Source organism: Polyodon spathula, chromosome 11, assembly GCF_017654505.1.
Source record: "Polyodon spathula isolate WHYD16114869_AA chromosome 11, ASM1765450v1, whole genome shotgun sequence".
Taxonomy (NCBI): Eukaryota; Metazoa; Chordata; class Actinopteri; order Acipenseriformes; family Polyodontidae; genus Polyodon; species Polyodon spathula.
The window spans coordinates 883125-905871 of NC_054544.1; the positions used below are offsets into that span (position 1 = coordinate 883125).

The 22747-nt window shown below is 41.9% G+C and overlaps 1 protein-coding gene across 1 annotated transcript in view; it reads right to left on the reverse strand.

Moving 5' to 3' along the window:
• The window catches only part of LOC121323134 (zinc finger protein GLI2-like), a 146326-nt gene that overhangs the window by 120802 nt on the left and 2777 nt on the right, over positions 1-22747 (reverse strand). The window contains exon 2 of the mRNA XM_041263941.1: positions 1925-2070. Coding sequence (XP_041119875.1) covers positions 1925-2039 — 115 coding nt within the window. The 5' untranslated portion in view covers positions 2040-2070. The remainder of the gene's footprint in view (positions 1-1924; positions 2071-22747) is intronic.

Genomic DNA, 22747 nt, shown 5'->3' on the forward strand with positions numbered 1-22747 from the left:
TGCAGACTGCTTGACTTTATACCAGCTGAACAGAACATGTGGTACTGTGTAATGCGTTCCTGTCTGAACGAAAAAGAAAAAGGTTTGGGGATGCAGACAGTGATTCTGAAGAGTTAACGGGTGCTTTAATAAAGTAAAAAAAGGGAAGAAATGACACTATCTGAGCAAGTTCATGCTGCAAGTTTTAAGCTGACAATAAAAACTGCTAGTTAAAGTACATAAGACAGATTTCCAGTGAATAATATATATGTGCCAGTTTGATGTTGCGATTCAGTAAAATGCAGTCACTGTAAATAACAGCTGTCTCTTTCCACTCGTTGCTTTAATAAACAATTAATGACTATTACTTTATTGTGGAAGGCCACCAAGCTCTTCATTAAACCATAAAAACACCATCATGTCAGAACTCGGATTACCATTTCAAAGGCAGCTTTCAATCAGCATCTTTGTCGATCTCAGAAGGACTCTGTGTCGTCTCTGATGCAGTCTATTCCACTGCTAGCTAATTTAAGTAATTTATTACTTTTATACACTGGAGGTAAGAGCCAGCTCTTTAAAGCTCATTATGTGCTGCTTTCATCACACATTCACTGACATCTTTCACACTCGCATTGTTAGCTTAACACTCCTATACTGGAAAAACACGAGTCCCGTGAAGAAGTAAATATTACTGAGAATAACATATATTAAAAAGAGGGATTCAGGATTATCTTTTAGTAGCTCTTCATTCATTTGATTATATATGACCCACGTGTGTTTTGTATCTTAAATAAGTTGCCAGGCTTTAAATGTAGTCTAAATAACTGATCGACAGCAGTAGAATCGCAGCTTAGTTAGAAGGGCCATATTTACTAGTAATTGCTGGCTGATCCTCTCAACAGGTTCCCCTGCAAGGAGACAGTTAAAGCGCTCCATGTTTAACTTTTACTGCTGAACATTGTATTGCATGTTCTGTGTTGATGATTTACATACAAACAGGAGTTGCTGAACACAACTCATTAAGTCTCTATCATGCAGGATGTGTCTGGAAACAAAGAAAGTGATTAGTAAGATTTAGGACTAGCTTTAAATATGTTTAAAGCCCATGAATGTTTCCTGGGAGTTGCCGGACCGGCAGAGTCGCATTCATACAGGGGATCTGCACCTCGTGCTATCACTGTGGAGGACGATTCCCTGCTCCTAACAGGGGATCTGCACCTCGTGCTATCACTGAGGAGGACGAGTCCCTGCTCCTAACAGGGGATCTGCACCTCGTGCTATCACTGAGGAGGACGAGTCCCTGCTCCTAACAGGGGATCTGCACCTCGTGCTATCACTGAGGAGGACGATTCCCTGCTCCTAACAGGGGATCTGCACCTCGTGCTATCACTGAAGAGGACGAGTCCCTGCTCCTAACAGGGGATCTGCACCTCGTGCTATCACTGAGGAGGACGAGTCCCTGCTCCTAACAGGGGATCTGCACCTCGTGCTATCACTGAGGAGGACGATTCCCTGCTCCTAACAGGGGATCTGCACCTCGTGCTATCACTGAGGAGGACGATTCCCTGCTCCTAACAGGGGATCTGCACCTCGTGCTATCACTGAGGAGGACGAGTCCCTGCTCCTAACAGGGGATCTGACCTCTGCTATCACTGAGGAGGACGATTCCCTGCTCCTCAGGGGATCTGCTATCACTGAGGAGGACGAGTCCCTGCTCCTAACAGGGGATCTGCACCTCGTGCTATCACTGAGGAGGACGAGTCCCTGCTCCTAACAGGGGATCTGCACCTCGTGCTATCACTGAGGAGGACGATTCCCTGCTCCTAACAGGGGATCTGTACCTTGTGCTATCACTGAGGAGGACGATTCCCTGCTCCTAACAGGGGATCTGTACCTCGTGCTGTCACTGAGCAGGATGATTCCCTGCTCCTAACGGGGGTTGTACCTTGTGCTATCGCTGAAGCTGACGATTTCTTGCCAGTGTCCGTGAAGCCGTTCCCCTCTATGATTGAGCTCTTGGTCTCCTTTGTCTCACTAGCGGTTTGAGCCGAAGTCTCCATTTTAAGATGGTGGTGATTCAGTAGATCAAACCTAAACAAGACACAAAAAAACAGCATAAAAATATGGCCTTATGATGATTGATGCACTTTTTCATTGCTGTATTGTGTTCAGGTTAGCTGTTTCTACGTTTTTAATAAAAAAAAAAAAAAAAAAAACTGCTTTTAACATCCTAAAGAATGTAGTTAAGAGATGATCTCAGACAAAAGCCCCCAGGGAAAGTTTACAAACGAGAGGAGGCTATTCAGCCCATCTTGCTCATTTGGTTGGTAGTAGCTTATTGATCAAAGAATCTCATCAAGCAGCTTCTTGAAGGATCCCAGGGTGTCAGTTTCAACAACATTACTGGGAAGATGGTTCCAGACTTGACTTCCTGAAGTGGCACCAGTAGAGGGAGATTTCATCACAGAATAAAGTTAAACAGTTATTGCAAGAGCACCTCACCTAACCATCTGAACCTTCATTCAATAAACAAATATGACTATATAAAAAGGGACCTGCCTTGAAACTCTGTGTGAAGCATGCTTGTCATAAACGGAGTTTACAAAGGTGCAGGAAGGTGGAAGGGGTTTTTGCACAATATATTGCCTGCACCCTTTGTGTGTATATATTTACAGCTTTGATTAGACTCTAAACATTGCAAGAAGAACCTGAGTATTGAAAAAACAGACAAAAGAGGACATGCTGTGAACTGACAATAATGGTCAATGAATTGCTTGAGCACAATACAATAAATGAAATGCCATTGTCAATACCTCTATGAATGAAATACCATTGTCAATACTGCTATACATGCCACTGTCAATACCTCTATAAATGAAATACCATTGTCAATACTGCTATACATGCCACTGTCAATACCTCTATAAATGAAATACCATTGTCAATACTGCTATACATGCCACTGTCAATACCTCTATGAATGAACTACATTGTCAATACTGCTATACATGCCACTGTCAATACCTCTATAAATGAAATACCATTGTCAATACTGCTATACATGCCACTGTCAATACCTCTATGAATGAACTACATTGTCAATACTGCTATACATGCCACTGTCAATACCTCTATGAATGAAATGCCATTGTCAATACTGCTATACATGCCACTGTCAATACCTCTATGAATGAATTACATTGTCAATACTGCTATACATGCCACTGTCAATACCTCTATGAATGAAATGCCATTGTCAATACTGCTATACATGCCACTGTCAATACCTCTATGAATGAACTACATTGTCAATACTGCTATACATGCCACTGTCAATACCTCTATGAATGAACTACATTGTCAATACTGCTATACATGCCACTGTCAATACCTCTATGAATGAATTACATTGTCAATACTGCTATACATGCCACTGTCAATACCTCTATGAATGAAATGCCATTGTCAATACTGCTATACATGCCACTGTCAATACCTCTATAAATGAACTACCATTGTCAATACCTATATACATGCCACTGGGTGAGAACAGACAATGAAACACACCTTCCTAACACAAAAACAAGCAAGCTATCTTGTTTCCGTTGTCTTTGTCATTCTATAGCAAGACTTGTGGTTAAACGTCTGGTTTGTGGAACCCAGTGAAGAAGGCTGAGGAGGAGGAGGAGGAGGAGGAGCAAATACGAGAAACTGGGAACCCAGTCCTAAGGTAATAGCCCAATAAGGCCATGTCTGTTGATCCCGGTGTAGCTCTGTCAGCATGTTTATATGACACTCGGAATGGATGATTGGTTGGCTGCAGTCCATCTGTTTAACTTTGTGGAACCTACAAGATTAGCCTTGGTGCAGTGCAAACAAGTGGTGGTTTTTGCTTGAAAGAAAACATCACTCCAGGCCCTTTCATGCTGTTATCCCTCTGTTGGTGGCTCAGTTTACTTTTCATTTAGAAAGGGCTTAGCCGTGTATATACGTTTTAAGCAGAGTTTCAATGCAGGCGCTATGCTTTTCCCTTTTGTTCCAGTGCTGCAGCACTCCACCAAACAGAAACGTTGTGTCCAGAGAGGCTGATGTTATCGGAGCTCAACTGTTGCAACAGCAAAGACCCCCACTTTAAAAAAGTTTATCAGCTGCAGTGCTTCAGTAAACATACCCAATCAACAGGAGTTGCATTCTGCATCCCCCTTTCTCTTCAGCGTCTCAATGGACAGAGAAAAAGAAACTCTCGCACACTAAATAAACAGATGCCTGGTTGCAGCTTAAAAGACTGAATGAAAGAAGGAACTGGACTTGAACCTGTAAACCCTGCTGAGAGTGAAATGCAATAGGCTACATGTGTTCTTTTGTGTACTGAGCTTGAAAAGGGTATTTCAATGTTACCACAAGACAGGGTGGAGCTCAGACTCATTATATCATACTGCAGGAGGGTACCAATGAAGAACTCAAGATGAACAGCTCTATTAATTAGGTCTAAATAGGTACAAGACTAGGAGTACAGTGAGCTGTTCATTAAGTGGACACTACTGGCTGGTAATACATATATACATGTGTATATATATATATATATATATATATATATATATATATATATATATATATATATATATATATATATATCATTCATTTAATAAAACAGCTTTACCAAAATGCAAGTAATATAGTAAATGGATGCATATATGTTATTACAGTACGAATAAACAGTCGAGGTAAATATTGGCATATGTATTTCACTGTCTCAGGGGTTAATAATTTGCGATTTTTTGTTTCTTATCGAAAGCAGCATGCACGCACACGAAGAAGTGTTGAGGCTGTTTGATATCTTCCAGCCCTGGCGCACTCGCTATGCCTTTGATGTGCTGTCTATACCTGGGGGAGGAACCCGCACCACGAAGAGATCACTCACTTGCACACTGGAATGTGAAGGTCTGCCATGCGCTTCATTACCAGCAATCAGCTCACCAATCACAGCCAGGTCCCGCTTTATCCACAACTCTGTACTGGACGTGTGCATTTGAGATTTCAGAAGACACCTATTTATTCCTTTGCATGCTGCACAGCTGTCGTACCGGTCAATTGAATAAGCAATTTCATTTGAGCATTATGTAGAAGATGTGTTTTTTTGCATATATAATTGACAGTTTAAATGGAGGAATTATATACCTGTCACAGCTTCATTGGCTTTGCTAATAGTTTTAAATGTTATTTTGTACTATGCCGTCCACGTTGTTCAGTAACAAGCTGTCTCTTTGGATCACACGTGACTGTAGCGAACTCTGTGCAGTTAACTTGTGTTCAATAAAACCTTTAGGTATATATATATATATATATATAAGAAAAGTGCTTTGATATATTACCATTTTATTGATCTAAATTAGTTTTGTTTTTTTCACATGTTTTTTTTATTTTTTATGTAAAGACACTATTTAAAAAATGATCAAAGCAATTGTATTTCATGCAGAATGTCTGTCTGTAGACGGGCAGATGAGGCTCAGTCTTGATGCCATGCCCGGGATGCCAGTTGTCTGTATCTATGCCAAGGTAAGCCGATTAGAAGTGGGTAGCTAACAGGGTTAGAAGGCATCTGTTTGGATCTCCTCAGCCAAGAGTGAAGGTCTCCCCATTATGTCGCTGGTGCCTAACTGGAGGTTTTGTGATAAACTGATGCAAAGAAATTGGGTTGGAAACATGGTCTGTATCAACTATTTAAATAGTGGCAGGGATGGAAATACGACTCCCATTCCACAGAGGTTTGATCTAAACCTGCTTGTGCTATGAGTTCAATAAGACACACTCTGCATGTTCCCTACACAGTCATAGTAAAACCTGGAATGGGTGAAACTGCTATGCAGTGAATGGGAGTCTTATTTCCATCCCTGAGTTGTACACATTTGCCTCACAAATGATGTGTCTTGTAAGACTGAGGTGTATGAAAAGGGTTTGGTTAAGTTTTGTTTTCCTCACCACGACCTTGACCTTCACCTTGTGCGAATGATTCAGAACTCCAGGAATCTCACTGATCACAAGATTCCATCCCCCCCAGCTAAAAGCACCAACAGAACTCAGGAAATCACATGGATCACAGGACTGCATCCCCCGCCCCCCAGCTAAAAACACCAACAGAATTCCAGAAATCACACTGATCACAGGACTGCATCCACCAGATAAAAACACCAAATGAACTCCAGAAATCTCACTGATCACAGGACTGCATCCCCCAGCTAAAAACACCAACAGAACTCCAGAAATCACACTGATCACAGGATTGCATCCCCCAGCTAAAAACACCAACAGAACTCCAGAAATCACACTGATCACAGGACTGCACCTCCCAGCTAAAAACACCAATAGAACTCCAGAAATCACACTGATCACAGGACTGCACCTCCCAGCTAAAAACATCAACAGAACTCCAGAAATCACATTGATCACAGGACTGCATCCCCCAGCTAAAAACACCAACAGAACTCCAGAAATCACACTGATCACAGGACTGCATCCCCCAGCTAAAAACACCAACAGAACTCTAGAAATCACACTGATCACAGGACTGCACCCCCCAGCTAAAAACACCAACAGAACTCCAGAAATCACATTGATCACAAGACCCCAGCTAAAAACACCAACAGAACTCCAGAAATCACACTGATCACAGGACTGCATCCCCCAGGTAAAAACACCAATAGAACTCCAGAAATCACAATGATCACAGGACTGCATTTGCCAGCTAAAAACACCAACAGAACTCCAGAAATCACACTGATCACAGGTCTGCACCCCCCAGCTAAAAACACCAACATAACTCAAGAAATCACACGATCACAGGACTGCATCCACCAGCTAAAAACACGAACAGAACTCCAGAAATCATACTGATCACAGGACTACATCCACCAGCTAAAAACACCAACAGAACTCCAGAAATCACATTGATCTCAGGACTGAATTCCCTTGTTAAAAACACCAACAGAACTCCAGAAATCACATTGATCTCAGGACTGAATTCCCTCAGTTAAAAACACCAACAGAACTCCAGAAATCATACTGATCTCAGGACTGAATTCCCTCAGTTAAAAACACCAAAAGAACTCCAGAAATCACACTGATCATAGGACGACATCCACCAGCTAAAAACACCAACAGAACTCCAGAAATCACACTGATCACAGGTCTGCACCCCCCAGCTAAAAACACCAACAGAACTCCAGAAATCACATTGATCTCAGGACTGAATTCCCTCAGTTAAAAACACCAACAGAACTCCAGAAATCATACTGATCTCAGGACTGAATTCCCTCAGTTAAAAACACCAACAGAACTCCAGAAATCACACTGATCACAGGACTGCATCCCCCAGCTAAAAACACCAACAGAACTCCAGAAATCACACTGATCATAGGACGACATCCCCCAGCTAAAAACACCAACAGAACTCCAGAAATCACACTGATCACAGGACTGCATCCACCAGATAAAAACACCAACAGAACTCCAGAAATCACACTGATCACAGGACTGCACCTCCCAACTAAAAACACCATACCTCCTGTTAACAGCGGAATTCCTTGATTTGAAAATAAGTACAATACATTACACATGGGTAATTTCTTTAAATGAGAGGTTACATTTGTAACTTGTTTATAAAGACACTCTTAATATCTTAACCCTTTGCTGCCCACTGTCCAATATATGTGACATTGAGCAAACAGGTATGGGAACATAAAGTTAAGGGAGGGTCACATCTCTCTGTCAGATTTGGCTTCTAAGCAGTGCAAGCAGAGTAACGAGACTCCCTCAAACCCGACAACCCCCCTTTGTTCCGAGTGTAAGGAGAGGACACAGGTGCAGATCTCGCAGGCTGTTCCTTCAGTGCCCGCACTGTGACAGGGAGGCTGGGGACTGATGGGACAGTACAGGTGTCGGGAGCTAGATTAACAGATGGCAGCGGCGAAAGCAAATAACCGACAAGCGGGGACTCCTGCACACAAGTCAAAAGCAGCTGCCAAGGGTGCAGCGTCCGCAAGTGAGAGCAGAGTCCAGCTCACGTGATGAAGAGCAGCACAACAAGCAAATAATGATTCACTTCACCCTGGAAAAACAAATACCCCAGAGATTCCTTAAGATAAATAATGTTACACACTCTGTATACTAAGCCACGATGACCCCCCCAGTTGTTAAAGAGGAAATATTCAGCTTATGAGTGTGTCCTGTCTGGTTCGAATAGTCTATGTATGTCCTCCATTGTTTTTTTTCAGATATTGTAATTAAAAAGCAATTATGATTAACAATCCACACACACATACAGACCAAAGAATTGTAGGCCACAGCTGCTGATGGTAACAATGAATCATGGTGGATCTGTTAACTAAACAATCAGCATGATTGAATCTTAACTATCATGACAGTACTCTGTAAAAATGGGTTGGGTATTTGATTTTCTTTTTTCCCCCCAAAGTGCTTCACTGCAAGTTTAGACTGAAAAATGCATCTCTTTCTTTCTTTCTCTGTCCCTCCAACATCACAAATAAATAAGCTTTTGCACAGTAGAGTAGTCTGAAAACACATATTGAAACACAGGATCAGACACACAAATGGGGATGAAGCCAGCCAGGTCTCATTGTAATGATAAGAATCAGCTCTGCATGGACATGCACATGGGCAAATAAATCAAACTCTTCTCTCCCAGCAGTCATCTTACACTTGTGTTTCTCAGACTGAGATACCGAAGCGTTGATGAAATCAGATTCAGGTGTTTTCATGCTAGCCACACATTAGGGCCATGCATTTCATAAATACTTTCTAAAATCTCTCTTTACAACTTCTTTACAAAATCGTTTTCTTTGGCAAATCAACAGGGCATTTCTGGATGATTAACTATGACTACGTTTTGGAGTTTAAAGTAAAAAAGACGGCGTGAAATCATCAAGTATATGACTTTCTGAAGTATTAGCTTTGGTTCTTTTTAGATATCCCTCTGCTGTACGAGCAGGGTGAGCGCTAGCTAGTACACATACAGGGCTGTACACACAACACATACAGGGCTGTACACAACACATACAGGGCTGTACACAACACATACAGGGCTGTACACAAACAGGGCTGTACACAACACATACAGGGCTGTACACACAACACATACAGGGCTGTACACAACACATACAGGGCTGTACACAACACATACAGGGCTGTATTCACAACACATACAGGGCTGTACTCACAACACATACAGGGCTGTACACAACACATACAGGGCTATATTCACAACACATACAGGGCTGTACTCACAACACATACAGGGCTGTATTCACAACACATACAGGGCTGTACACAACACATACATGGCTATATTCACAACACATACAGGGCTGTACACAACACATACAGGGCTGTACACAAAACATACAGGGCTCTACACACAACACATACAGGGCTGTACTCAAAATACATACAGGGCTGTACACAACACATACAGGGCTGTATTCACAACACATACAGGGCTGTATTCACAATACTTGAAGAACCTCTTCGAGGACTGTTCTGTTAAGGACATTTTGATTAATAAAATCAAATCTGTAGTTTATGAAACCTGTATCAGTTGTTTTACAGTTTTTTTTTTTTTTTTTTTCAAAGCAATAATAATCTTTTTTATAATATAATAGTCTTGGTAGTTATGATGGAGCAAGATCTAGATATTTTAAAGAAACTGTGTGCAAAAAAAGGGTTTATAGGCTTGTTATACATCTAGTGTTCTAAAGTACAATTAACCTTTGCTGTAAAAACACTTTTAACCAATATAATTTAGCTGGTCTATAATCAATCAATCAAGCAATCGATCTTCACTTTATATAGCGCCTTTCCTAGTGGACCACCATCACAAAGTGCTTTACAAGGCACTATAACCATACCGCCTCCCCTCCCTGCATTAAGATGCTGAACTCCAAATGCAAAACAGTAACCGATTTGTGGCTCTCCTGATAGCCCTTCCTTCCAGACCTGTAGTGCATGGAAGCACCATTTACCTTGCCACTGAGCTGTGTTACTAGGTGCTGCCTCCACTGCTGTGCCATAGCTGACCTTGCTGACTGAACAATGCAAACAGAGATCTAGTCTGAAGATCTTTGTGATAATGGGGTATTTTCTTTGGTCAGTGCAGCTCCACCCACAGGTGAAGTTTCACCCTCGCCTACTAGCCACCAATCAGGATCATCTAGCCACCAGCACCACACCCCCCAGACACACACACGCCACAATCGCTGTACCATCATAAGACATTCTTCTTCTTTATTAGAGCAGCTTGCATTGCAAAGATTTTGATGGTGCGGGGATGAGCTCATTCTCTCACGCAGCAGCCAGAATGTTAATGCAGAAAGAAATAGGCAGCTGATTGCTGCAAATCATTTTAAAATACAACAAAAGACCAAGAAACCCAGTGTTTTGGATCATTGACTGTTAAGGTTAACAAGCAAAATCTTAACTTTCGATTCTGCCTTGTTGGCTCCCCGGCCCAAGTCTAAAACCCACCTGTAACAGTTACATAAGATCATTGCAAAGACAGTGCGGTCTGTTCAACCCATGTCAATGGCGGTGGATGTAAACTGAAGAAACCCTGTGTATCACGGTGCCCTATCATTATCACTTCCACTGGAATTCTGGTCTGTGTTTTAGGTTCTTTTATTAGCATTCCAAAAAACAAAAACAAAATAGACACAAAGTTCATTTAAAGTTCAGTTTGATTCTCCAGGGATTAAGCATTATAAAACAACAGCAGTTTATGAAAATCCCAGAATTCAATGGACCCGAAATCTTCATGTCCTTTGTACCTAATTTTGGAGCATCAAAAAAAACCCTACTGACACCGCATGAGTGTGTTTAACCCACGTGATCACCATTCACTCTATTCACAACACGTGATCACCATTCACTCTATTCACAACACGTGATCACCATTCACTCTATTCACAACATGTGATCACCATTCACTCTATTCACAACACGTGATCGCCATTCACTCTATTCACAACATGTGATCGCCATTCACTCTATTCACAACACGTGATCGCCATTCACTCTATTCACAACACGTGATCGCCATTCACTCTATTCACAACACGTGATCGCCATTCACTCTATTCACAACACGTGATCGCCATTCACTCTATTCACAACACGTGATCGCCATTCACTCTATTCACAACACGTGACCGCCATTCACTCTATTCACAACACGTGATCGCCATTCACTCTATTCACAACACGTGATCGCCATTCACTCTATTCACAACACGTGATCGCCATTCACTCTATTCACAACACGTGACCGCCATTCACTCTATTCACAACACGTGACCGCCATTCACTCTATTCACAACACGTGATCGCCATTCACTCTATTCACAACACGTGATCGCCATTCACTCTATTCACAACACGTGATCGCCATTCACTCTATTCACAACACGTGACCGCCATTCACTCTATTCACAACACGTGACCGCCATTCACTCTATTCACAACACGTGACCGCCATTCACTCTATTCACAACACGTGACCGCCATTCACTCTATTCACAACACGTGATCGCCATTCACTCTATTCACAACACGTGATCGCCATTCACTCTATTCACAACACGTGATCGCCATTCACTCTATTCACAACACGTGATCGCCATTCACTCTATTCACAACACGTGATCGCCATTCACTCTATTCACAACACGTGATCGCCATTCACTCTATTCACAACACGTGATCGCCATTCACTCTATTCACAACACGTGATCGCCATTCACTCTATTCACAACACGTGATCGCCATTCACTCTATTCACAACACGTGATCGCCATTCACTCTATTCACAACACGTGATCGCCATTCACTCTATTCACAACACGTGACCGCCATTCACTCTATTCACAACACGTGATCGCCATTCACTCTATTCACAACACGTGATCGCCATTCACTCTATTCACAACACGTGATCGCCATTCACTCTATTCACAACATGTGATCGCCATTCACTCTATTCACAACACGTGATCGCCATTCACTCTATTCACAACTATTTATTATCCTGTCAGTGAACCAACAGCACAAGAAGCCTCGGTCAGGGGCTCCCAAGTGGTGAATCCAGTAAAAGTCGCTCTGCGTGGAGTGCAGGATGAGCCCTATAGCCTGGATGTCGCCGTTTTGAGTCCAGGCGATTCCACTGCCGGCCGTGGGCGGGAGTTCCCAGGGAGCGGCACACAATTGGCTGAGCGCCAGGGTGTCCTTGGCTCACTGCGCACCAGCGACCCCTGTAGACTGCCCAGAGCTGCGTTGTCTGCCGATGTTGTAGCTCTGAGGTTGCTGCATGGTGAGCCTGCAGTGTGTAAAAGAAGAGGTCAGCTGACGGCACATGCTTCGGAGGACAGCGTGTGTTTGTCTTTGTCCCTCCTAAGTAAGCGAAGGGGTGGTAGCGGTGGGGTGAGCCTAAAAAATAATTGGCTATTCCAAATTGGGGAGAAAATAATAAAAACAATTAGTGACTACTAAATAAATAAATAAATAAAAGAAGCCTTGGTTAAACGCATGTCAAATATGCAGGAGAGGTGATGTTATAAACAAAAGGACGCAGTTACACACGACAGATCAATGGGGGTACTGGAGATAGGCTTCAAGGATGCAGTTACACACCGCAGATCAATGAGGGTACTGGAGATAGGATTCAAGGATGCAGTTACAGACTGCAGATCAATGGAGGTACTGGAGATAGGCTTCAAGGATGCAGTTACACACGACAGATCAGTGGGGGTGCTTGAGATAGGCTTCAAGGATGCAGTTACACACTGCAGATCAATGGGGGTACTGGAGATAGGCTTCAAGGATGCAATTACACACCACAGATCAATGGGGGTGCTTGAGATAGGCTTCAAGGATGCAGTTACACACCGCAGATCAATGAGAGTACTGGAGATAGGCTTCAAGGATGCAGTTACACACCACAGATCAATGGGGGTACTGGAGATTAGGCTTCAAGGATGCAGTTACACACCTCAGATCAATGGAGGTACTGGAGATAGGCTTCAAGGACGCAGTTACACACCACAGATCAATGGGGGTACTGGAGATAGGCTTCAAAGATGCAGTTACACAGTGCAGATCAATGGGGGTACTGGAGATAGGCTTCAAGGATGCAGTTACACACCGCAGATCAATGAGGGTACTGCAGATAGGCTTCAAGGACACAGTTACACACCGCAGATCAATGGGGGTACTGGAGATAGGCTTCAAGGATGCAGTTACACACCTCAGATCAATGGGGGTACTGGAGATAGGCTTCAATGATGCAGTTACACACCGCAGATCAATGGGGGTACTGGAGATAGGCTTCAAGGATGCAGTTACACACTGCAGATCAATGGGGGTACTGGAGATAGGCTTCAAGGATGCAGTTACACACCGCAGATCAATGGGGGTACTGGAGATAGGCTTCAAGGACACAGTTACACACCGCAGATCAATGGGGGTACTGGAGATAGGCTTCAAAGATGCAGTTACACAGTGCAGATCAATGGGGGTACTGGAGATAGGCTTCAAGGATGCAGTTACATACCGCAGATCAATGGGGGTACTGGAGATAGGCTTCAAGGACACAGTTACACACCGCAGATCAATGGGGGTACTGAAGATAGGCTTCAAGGATGCAGTTACACACCGCAGATCAATGGAGGTACTGGAGATAGGCTTCAAGGACGCAGTTACACACCGCAGATCAATGGGGTACTGGAGATAGGATTCAAGGATGCAGTTACACACCTCAGATCAATTGGGGTACTGGAGATAGGCTTCAAGGATGCAGCTACACACCGCAGATCAATGGGGGTACTGGAGATAGGCTTCAAGGATGCAGTTACACACCGCAGATCAATGGGGGTACTGGAGATAGGCTTCAAGGACACAGTTACACACCGCAGATCAATGGGGGTACTGGAGATAGGCTTCAAGGATGCAGTTACACACCTCAGATCAATGGGGGTACTGGAGATAGGCTTCAAGGACACAGTTACACACCTCAGATCAATGGGGGTACTGGAGATAGGCTTCAAGGATGCAGTTACACACCTCAGATCAATGGGGGTACTAGAGATAGGCTTCAAGGATGCAGTTACACACCGCAGATCAATGGGGGTACTGGAGATTAGGCTTCAGTGGCTGTTCTAGTTACATTCCTTCCTTTGTTTGTGCATGTTTTTTTTATCAAGGTTCTCTATAGTCCAAACAATTCTAACTAGCCATACACAAGGCAAACGTTTTGTTAGGGGGGTGTTTTGGTGGTGTTGGTAATCAACAATGACAGAGTGAACACCATCCAAAATGTGGCTGCATTATATAAATCCTGCATATTCACTGTGAACTGTGCCTGAAAGGTACCAACTGGACCTGTTGTTAAAATCCATTGTATATCAGACACCCAAAGCAGTGTGCGTGTTTCAGCCAACAACTTGGAGGGGGTTCCGGTTAATAATCATTACTCACTCCACACAGTGGAAATGGATGGGGTCGTTGCTGTTTAATCTGCCTATGATATTCCCCATCACTGTCCCCTCAGGATGCTATGACTGTGGGAGTGCAGAGTTATTCTGCAAGCCCACAAGCCAACCCATTTCCTGTGTTAAAGCAACCCGTTCATACAGACAGTGCAGCTGCTCTGAAATAACTGGGGCCACCACTGTGGATAGACCAATTTAGACTTCCTCTCTTCTTGAAGGTTAATGAAAACTTTTCATGTTGCAGAATATATTTATTTTGTTAGAATTATTTTTAATTTTTAGTTTCAAATGGTTCTGACCTGGCTATACTGAGGGGCTGTAACGCACAATACCGTTCTGGTTTTGTTTGTTCGTTTAACAACGATTGATACTTTCTGTTATTTTCGTTTGGTTGTTGTTGTTAAGAGAGAAAAGGCAGAGCGGTACAGTATATCCAGACTTTAAGAAAGACCCCCCCTACCCCCCAAATGAGAGACTAAGAGAGAAGACGGGACAGGAGACTTTCCAGATGAGCAGGCAGGGGAAGCTTGCAGGCTGTGTTTGGTTGGAGGAGACAGTATTTTGGTTCTGAGTGCACCCCCTGTAAGTAAGTGCAGTACCCTGTGGGTGATCTCCTTGGGCTGCACTGTGAATGTCAAACAGATGTTAAGTTCACAGTCTCCCACAAAAGGTTGGAAAGAAATCTCGCAGTTGGATTTAGCCTGTCTCTGAATAACCCTTTGCAATAATTGTCTTCAGAGCTTGCCAAATAACTTGTTGGAAAGGAATCAGCTAAATAGATATAGTGTGTACTTACACACAGCCCATACTGTTATTAAACAGTGTATAAACCCTAAATTGGTGGCCAAAAAATATTATACAACTTATAATATACGTTTATTTTTAGGTTCTTGAACCAGTGTCTGACTTAATAAGACACTTTCTGGTCTAAAATTGGACAGACAGGTTTATTTATTGGCAGATTTGAAACCAATGGATGACTGGCATACTGGAATTGTAGTATTGAAGCTACTGGAGGTGAAGTAATCTGTGTTACTGTCTCACACATCCCAGTGCGAATAGCCAAGTTAAGGTCTGGGATATATAACTGATTTATATGTAGGAAGAACCAAGACTCAAACTTATAAATATGGGCTTAGGACTTTCTTGGCAACTAGCAACAGTGATATGTTCCAGCCAATGGAATGAGTCTGTTAAATGAAAAGGTTTATATTTACTGAGATCCCTTGACACTGTCTGGCTAGAGTAAGGCTGGTTCGCAGCATCTGTATACCTCTAATGAAGTGTACCAGTGAGTCATGGTGAGTCAACTCCTTCTCCATTGTTTCCTGTGAAATCAGATCAGCATGAATATTGCGTTAATGAAGGTCTAGTGATCGGAACAGACAGTGCGAGGCTTGGTATAGATGAGTGGGGGGGGGGGGGGTATTGGGGTCTGCCTAAACAACACCATTTTGGGTCTTAAGTAATTGATAGCCCCTGGGGGATACAACGTTCATGGGTGTTTAGCAAGTCACCAACAAATTGTAATTAGATTCACAGCTTCATGACAAAAGGCCACTGATCTTTTACTTATTTTTTTTAATGCTAAACCCCTCCTTTTAATTAAGCACTTTTTCCAGTACTTTGTATTTGCATCTAAACGTGTGTCACAAAAGCTGCTTTCATTTCCTCATCCTTAACTCACATTTCCCACTCTAAACTGTCAACTAGCAGCTGACTTTAATATACTTTAAAAGAAGTACTAATAGAAGCGGATGTTTTTGGTTTGAGTTCTAAGCAGGAGAAAGTGAATGTTTGGAGAATGAAGGCTGCAACCCCAGCTTGTATGAGATGCTTCATTGCAAGGAGGAGTGGAAGAACTAGAAGGGGTTTTGTCAGAGAACTGACCCATTGCATTGTCTACGTAGGCAGCCCTTCGGATGGATTGAGGGGCTGCGTGCCAAAGACTAACACATGGGGCTTGAGTACCACATGTTAGGGTCGTCTTCAAGTCTGTCAGTAAGGAGTCTGTGGTCTGGCTTCAGCTCCCTGCTTTTCAATAATATAATGAGTAACATACCCCACACAAAAAGTACAATTCAGTATAGTCAAAACAGGTCTATGCTACTGTGGTTTGCCCCACCTATAACTTCCACAAAGGCAAACATAATTCATTTTTTCTGATTTCGATGTGTACAGCTGTTATGCTTTGAATTAACTGTTTTTTTTACCGCCAGAAGTTACAAAAGTAAAATGGATTTATGTTGCAGTACTTCCTCGGTATATCATTTAAAAAGGTTGCCAAGGATACACTAGCCTGTCAGAGAATCAGAATTTCCCATTTAAAAAGCAGTCACTTAGTATCAAACTAAAATGGAAACGTACACACCTGTGGCATCAACGTCGTTCTGTAAATAGAAATAAGAAGCCAGCTAAACGTGACTGTGCAAATGGGCACTGCTGTGTAATTCAACTAAACCAACAGAAACAAACCCACCCACCTACTCTACGAAAGTTCACTGCTAGGAGAAATGAAAACAGGAGATTAAATAATGGAACAATTGTCTTGTGCATCACTATTTGGGTTTCCACTGAAATCTTCCAGACAGTCAACATGGTTTTAGGAAAGGGAGATCGTGTCTAACTAACTTGCTTGATTTTTTTGAGGATGCAACATCGACAATGGATAATTGCAAAGCATATGACATGGTTTATTTAGATTTCCAGAAAGCTTTTGACAAAGTCCCGCACAAAAGATTAATTCTCAAACTGAACGCAGTTGGGATTCAAGGAAACACATGTACATGGATTAGGGAGTGGTTAACATGTAGAAAACAGAAAGTACTTATTAGAGTAAAAACCTCAGAATGGAGTGTGGTAACCAGCGGTGTACCACAGGGATCAGTATTAGGTCCTCTGCTATTCCTAATCTACATTAATGATTTAGATTCTGGTATAGTAAGCAAACTTGTTAAATTTGCAGACGACACAAAAGTAGGAGGAGTGGCAAACACTGTTGCAGCAGCAAAGGTCATTCAAAATGATCTAGACAAGATTCAGAACTGGGCAGACACATGGCAAATGACATTTAATAGAGAAAAGTGTAAGGTACTGCACGCAGGAAATAAAAATGTACATTATAAATATCATATGGGAGATACTGAAATTGGAGAAGGAATCTATGAAAAAGACCTAGGAGTTTTTGTTGACTCAGAAATGTCTTCATCTAGACAATGTGGGGAAGCTATAAAAAAGGCTAACAAGACGCTCGGATACATTGTGGAAAGTGTTGAATTTAAATCAAGGGAAGTAATGTTAAAACTGTACAATGCACTAGTAAGACCTCATCTTGAATATTATGTGCAGTTCTGGTCACCTCGCTATAAAAAAGATATTGCTGCTCTAGAAAGAGTGCAAAGAAGAGCGACCAGAATTATTCCGGGCTTAAAAGGCATGTCATATGCAGACAGGCTAAAAAAATTGAATCTGTTCAGTCTTGAACAAAGAAGACTACGTGGCTACCTAATTCAAGCATTCAAAATTCTAAAAGGTATTGACAGTGTCGACCCAAGGGACTTTTTCAGCCTGAAAAAAGAAACAAGGACCAGGGGTCACAAATGGAGATTAGACAAAGGGGCATTCAGAACAGAAAATAGGAGGCACTTGTTTACACAGAGAATCGTGAGGGTCTGGAATCAACTCCCCAGTAATGTTGTTGAAGCCGACACCCTGGGATCCTTCAAGAAGCTCCTTGATGAGATTTTGGGATCAATAAGCTACTAACAACCAAACGAGCAACATGGGCCGAATGGCCTCCTCTCGTTTGTAAACTTTCTTATGTTCTTATGTTCTTAAAATGTGGTTAAAAAGACGACAGCCTGGTGGTTAACAGTCACCAATAAGACTTCTCTGTGACCCTGGCTAGGCAGTGGTTATGAAAATAAAACGTGTGTGTGTGTGCGTCTATCTATCTATCTATCTATCTATCTATCTATCTATCTATCTATATATAGATATTATTAGTCATATATTTGAGTTGCTACTAAGCCATTATAAAGCAACACTGGCTAGCACTTTATTAAATAAACAGAAAGGTAGGATTATAGCAATTGTTGATCAAACTGCCTTTGACAAGATTACACTGTACAATTGTAATGTTGACATGACTGTTTAGTTTTTGTTTATATTTCCACTGCCACTCATATCTGCGATTATTCTCTATTTAAACACTGATTGATACACACATACCAGTCACACTGCAGTTTGTGTCGGCACAGTTATATATCAATGTGTCTCTGATATTATCTTCACAGCCAACCTGAACCAGAGCATTTCAGATTCAGCTAGCAGTGTGAACAGTTTATTTAAGAGTGAAAAGCTGACAAGCGTTTAATGCTCTGGATCCTCAGCGTTTGCCAAAATGTTTGGCTCCAGTATGCACCAGGAATGTGCAGCGTGAACATCTGATTAACCTGGTCCCCTGCACAGTCTGCTCTCCGAACATTGCATAGCAGGGCTCTGCAACCCAGGTCCTGGAGAGCTGCAGGGTCTTCCGCTTCAACCGAGCTCTCACTTACTCAATGGAACCAATTACGCGCTTAATTGGTCAAGATTAACAGATGTTCGAGACCTTTGACACCTAGAAAGCCAGGATTGGGGCTCTCCAGAACCAGGGTTGGAGACCCCTGCTGTAAAGGCACGGTGCCCCAGTATAACTGGGGCTCTTCATTTTAGCTTTTTACTTTTTTGATCATGTGATATCCCTTAAAAGTTAATTAAGTTTAAATAGATTTTCCCCAATTTAAAAACTTAATGACTCGTTGCAAAAATGTGATTACCTGTTTTGCAAGTAATAGTTTTCTCTTAAGTACGATTTAATTAAAAACATTTTAACTTCGCACACTTTTTGTGTTCGGTGTGAATGAAAAACAAAGAGTTGCTTCTTTTTGTACGTTGCTATCAGTGAAACAAAATCAGAGTTAGAGCATTCAAGTTATAGAGAAAACATAACAGTGATTGCGACAAAAAACAGAGTCAGTTCAAAATAACTTTAAAAGGACATCATGTGATCAAAAATAAAAATTGAGACTTGAATCGGCACAAAGGTGACTTACAGCACTTGTGCTTCATTAGCACACAGAAATCTACTTGCTTCACAATATAGCCAGGCTCATGCCAGGTTTGAGGGATACATTACTGCGAGGGTAATGTTTGTGACTGCTGTTAAATTATAAAATACCAATGATTCCAGCTGTGTTTTAACACCTAAACTATATGCAGAGCAGTGAATGTAGCAACTGTAAAATAAGCCCATTGTTTATTTAAACAAGGGGATTCTGTATATATTTTAATCAGTTGTTTAGAATTTGTAAGGTTCCCACACGCTGAATTATGCAAACAATACAGTCTATAGAGTGCTGGCTAACTGACACTGAAAAGTGCATCTTGTTTATTTAGGAAGTGCAGTTGCAGACAGTGCTTTAGGAAAATATTATCAGGGTGGTAGCTGGAGGGGTGAAAAAGCATAAACACTGGAGCTCTGTGAGGCACTCAAGTAATTACAACTCTTGTTAGTTTGTGGGCAGACAGCAGCGCACAGACTCAATGGGACTGGAATGCACATCGTTTAAATAAATATCTGCCAGTCCCTATTCCAATAATATTACAGCTGGAATGAAATCTGAGTACCAGTGGCATTTTTAATTAGTTACAGTTTGAATTGATGCTGACTGATCTGCAGTTTTTTACCATTTCACTGCATCTATACTTTCTATACTGTGATTCACAAAGTTTAGGAGAGAAATCATTTTTCTTCCTCATTTGCACTGAGCTCATGCATCGCACAATGGATTTTATTTTCACTTTATTACTTTGCTCACAATAAAGAAATGTAAATTGTTATTGCCCAGAACGAAGTTGCAAAGCGGATGCGAAGCGCTTCTGCTTCACCTCAGACACTTCAGACAGAACGAACAGGATGCAGAGTGTAAACGAGGAGATTGTTCAGACTAGCAAGACAAACAACAGGAAGCCACTTTTAAAGCGCACCCCTTGAAATGAATGCGGACCCCACTTCTCATCTCCCCGAGCATATTTCTGGTGTTCGAACATCGCTGCCTTTTTAAAGCCCCCTAATAGCCATTCAGCCCCAGTCAATTCAACCCAACACAAGTGTACTTCAGCTGCCATAACAGTTCTTCATGGACAGGGGATTAAAGGTCCTGTCTCGACATATTGTATAGTCAGTGGCACAGAGTGACGTTATCGCACACTTGAAGAATGATGCTCTTTTAACACTACAGTATTTATCTGCATGCAGGCTCTCTCATGCAACATGCTCACAGAACAGATTTATTTCAATGGAAGAAGAAGCCGCTAAACAGGGACCCTCTCTAGACAAGCATTTCCTTTTCTTTTTGGGACGTGCTGCCTCTTCAACATGTCCCAATACTGTGATTTGTGTACCTGTGTTTTTTAGGATAACAAAATGGTAACTGTCCCTTTAGCTCTGAGTCTTTCCAGAATGCCTGTCTTTTGACTTCAAAGACATGTTCCCATTTCGAATATCATACAAACATTGACAGGGTGGGGGGTGTTAGGATTAGGACAGCAGACAGCAGTCTGGTATTCCTCTCACAAAGGAGGGTACAATATTTAAGAAACGGCTTTTGCGGTTTCTCAACAATCTCCGTGTCACCACAATATGGAGAAAGTGGTCTATTCCGATTCTAAACAAAATCCCATAATGCAGTGAATTAGGGCGAGGGGGTGGGGGTGTTTGCTATACTTGAGAAGCGCTTATTACAACCTAACATGTTGACTTTAGCTGGTTAAACTGACTGTCGCTCTGTGTTTAGTTGATGGTTGTTTAAGGCAGGACTGGCGGTTGTTTAACAGGCTGTCAGTGACGGAGGCCAGAAGAGGCTAAACAAATAGTTAACAAGAGCGAGCTGTCAGACGCAAATAGTCCCAACGCTGTTCTAGTTAGGCTTTCAATTACAGAGGAAGGATTAACAAAACTGTAAATGTCAGCAGAAATGAAATAAAAATAAGTGATCTTAATTATAGGGTTTCAGAGTATATCAAATACATAGCCTGAAGATGTAAGCATACATATTTCAAACATGTGTGATTCATTAAAAACAGCTGAACTGTGTGGTGAAATGAGTCTAAGAGAATTAGAATGAGTGAAATACATTGAAATACTCCGGCTGTGAATCACAGCACTGCACTTTGATATCAGAGTCAGTCCTTGTTAAACTGCTTGGCTTGCAATTGCTATTCCCGAAGTTGCACTAGAAAATAACTAACCTATATAGTAAAAATGCTAATCGCCTATAAACTTGGCGGCACATATTACAACAACGGGTGACTAGTTCAGTGTTCAATCTGACAGCAAAGCCAAATTTGGATCTGGCAAAGGGAGGGCGTCTTTGAGAGGAGTCCATCACTTGCAGTGTATGAGACAAAGCTTAATTGGTACTGAACTCAGTCATGTATGGTAGAGCAGTTCAGTTCTTCCTCTAACTTTTTGAATTGACCCAGTGGGGAGTTTGTACTCTGCCTCCGTTCGTAGTTTCCCAAAGGCTCCCGCTGTGCGACTCGTTTCTTTGGCGTTTCAGAGTTTTCTGACACCTTTTTTTTACTGAGTGTCGGTCATTACATTTTCTACAGCTATCTAGAGAAGAACACACAATCAATAAAACCTGACAGAGAAGGGGACTGTGTGAAAAGCGCAGCAGAATGAGGGGTAGGCGGATGAAAGTGGCGTCCTGATCACAGAGCCCAGAGTCTCAGGACCAGAGCTTTGGGCCACTGAATAATCTGAATAGGCCATCATTTCTTAACATCTTTTCAGTCTCTTCTGCCTGACTGCTGGAACTCTTCATTCAGCACAATAGGAAATGCACTGAACTTTTTTTTCTTATGCTAATGATTCAGATCAGGCACACAGATTTAAAAAAAAAAAAAAAAAGACAAACTCTTCCCACCAACTTTCTTTAGCACATTATTTCTGTGAAAAGAATTTTGCTGCAGTTTCATGTTTTAAAAACGTATATTTACATACCCTTAGATTTATTTGTTTATTAAAAAAAGCTTATAATAGTGAATGCTTTAGGTTTGTGATGATTTCTTGCAAAGAAAGTGCAACTCCCTCCGCACCCCCTGAAAAAAACTGTATCAGTAAGCAAAGATAAAAACAAACACCATTCAAAATGAGGTATTCATATTAAAAT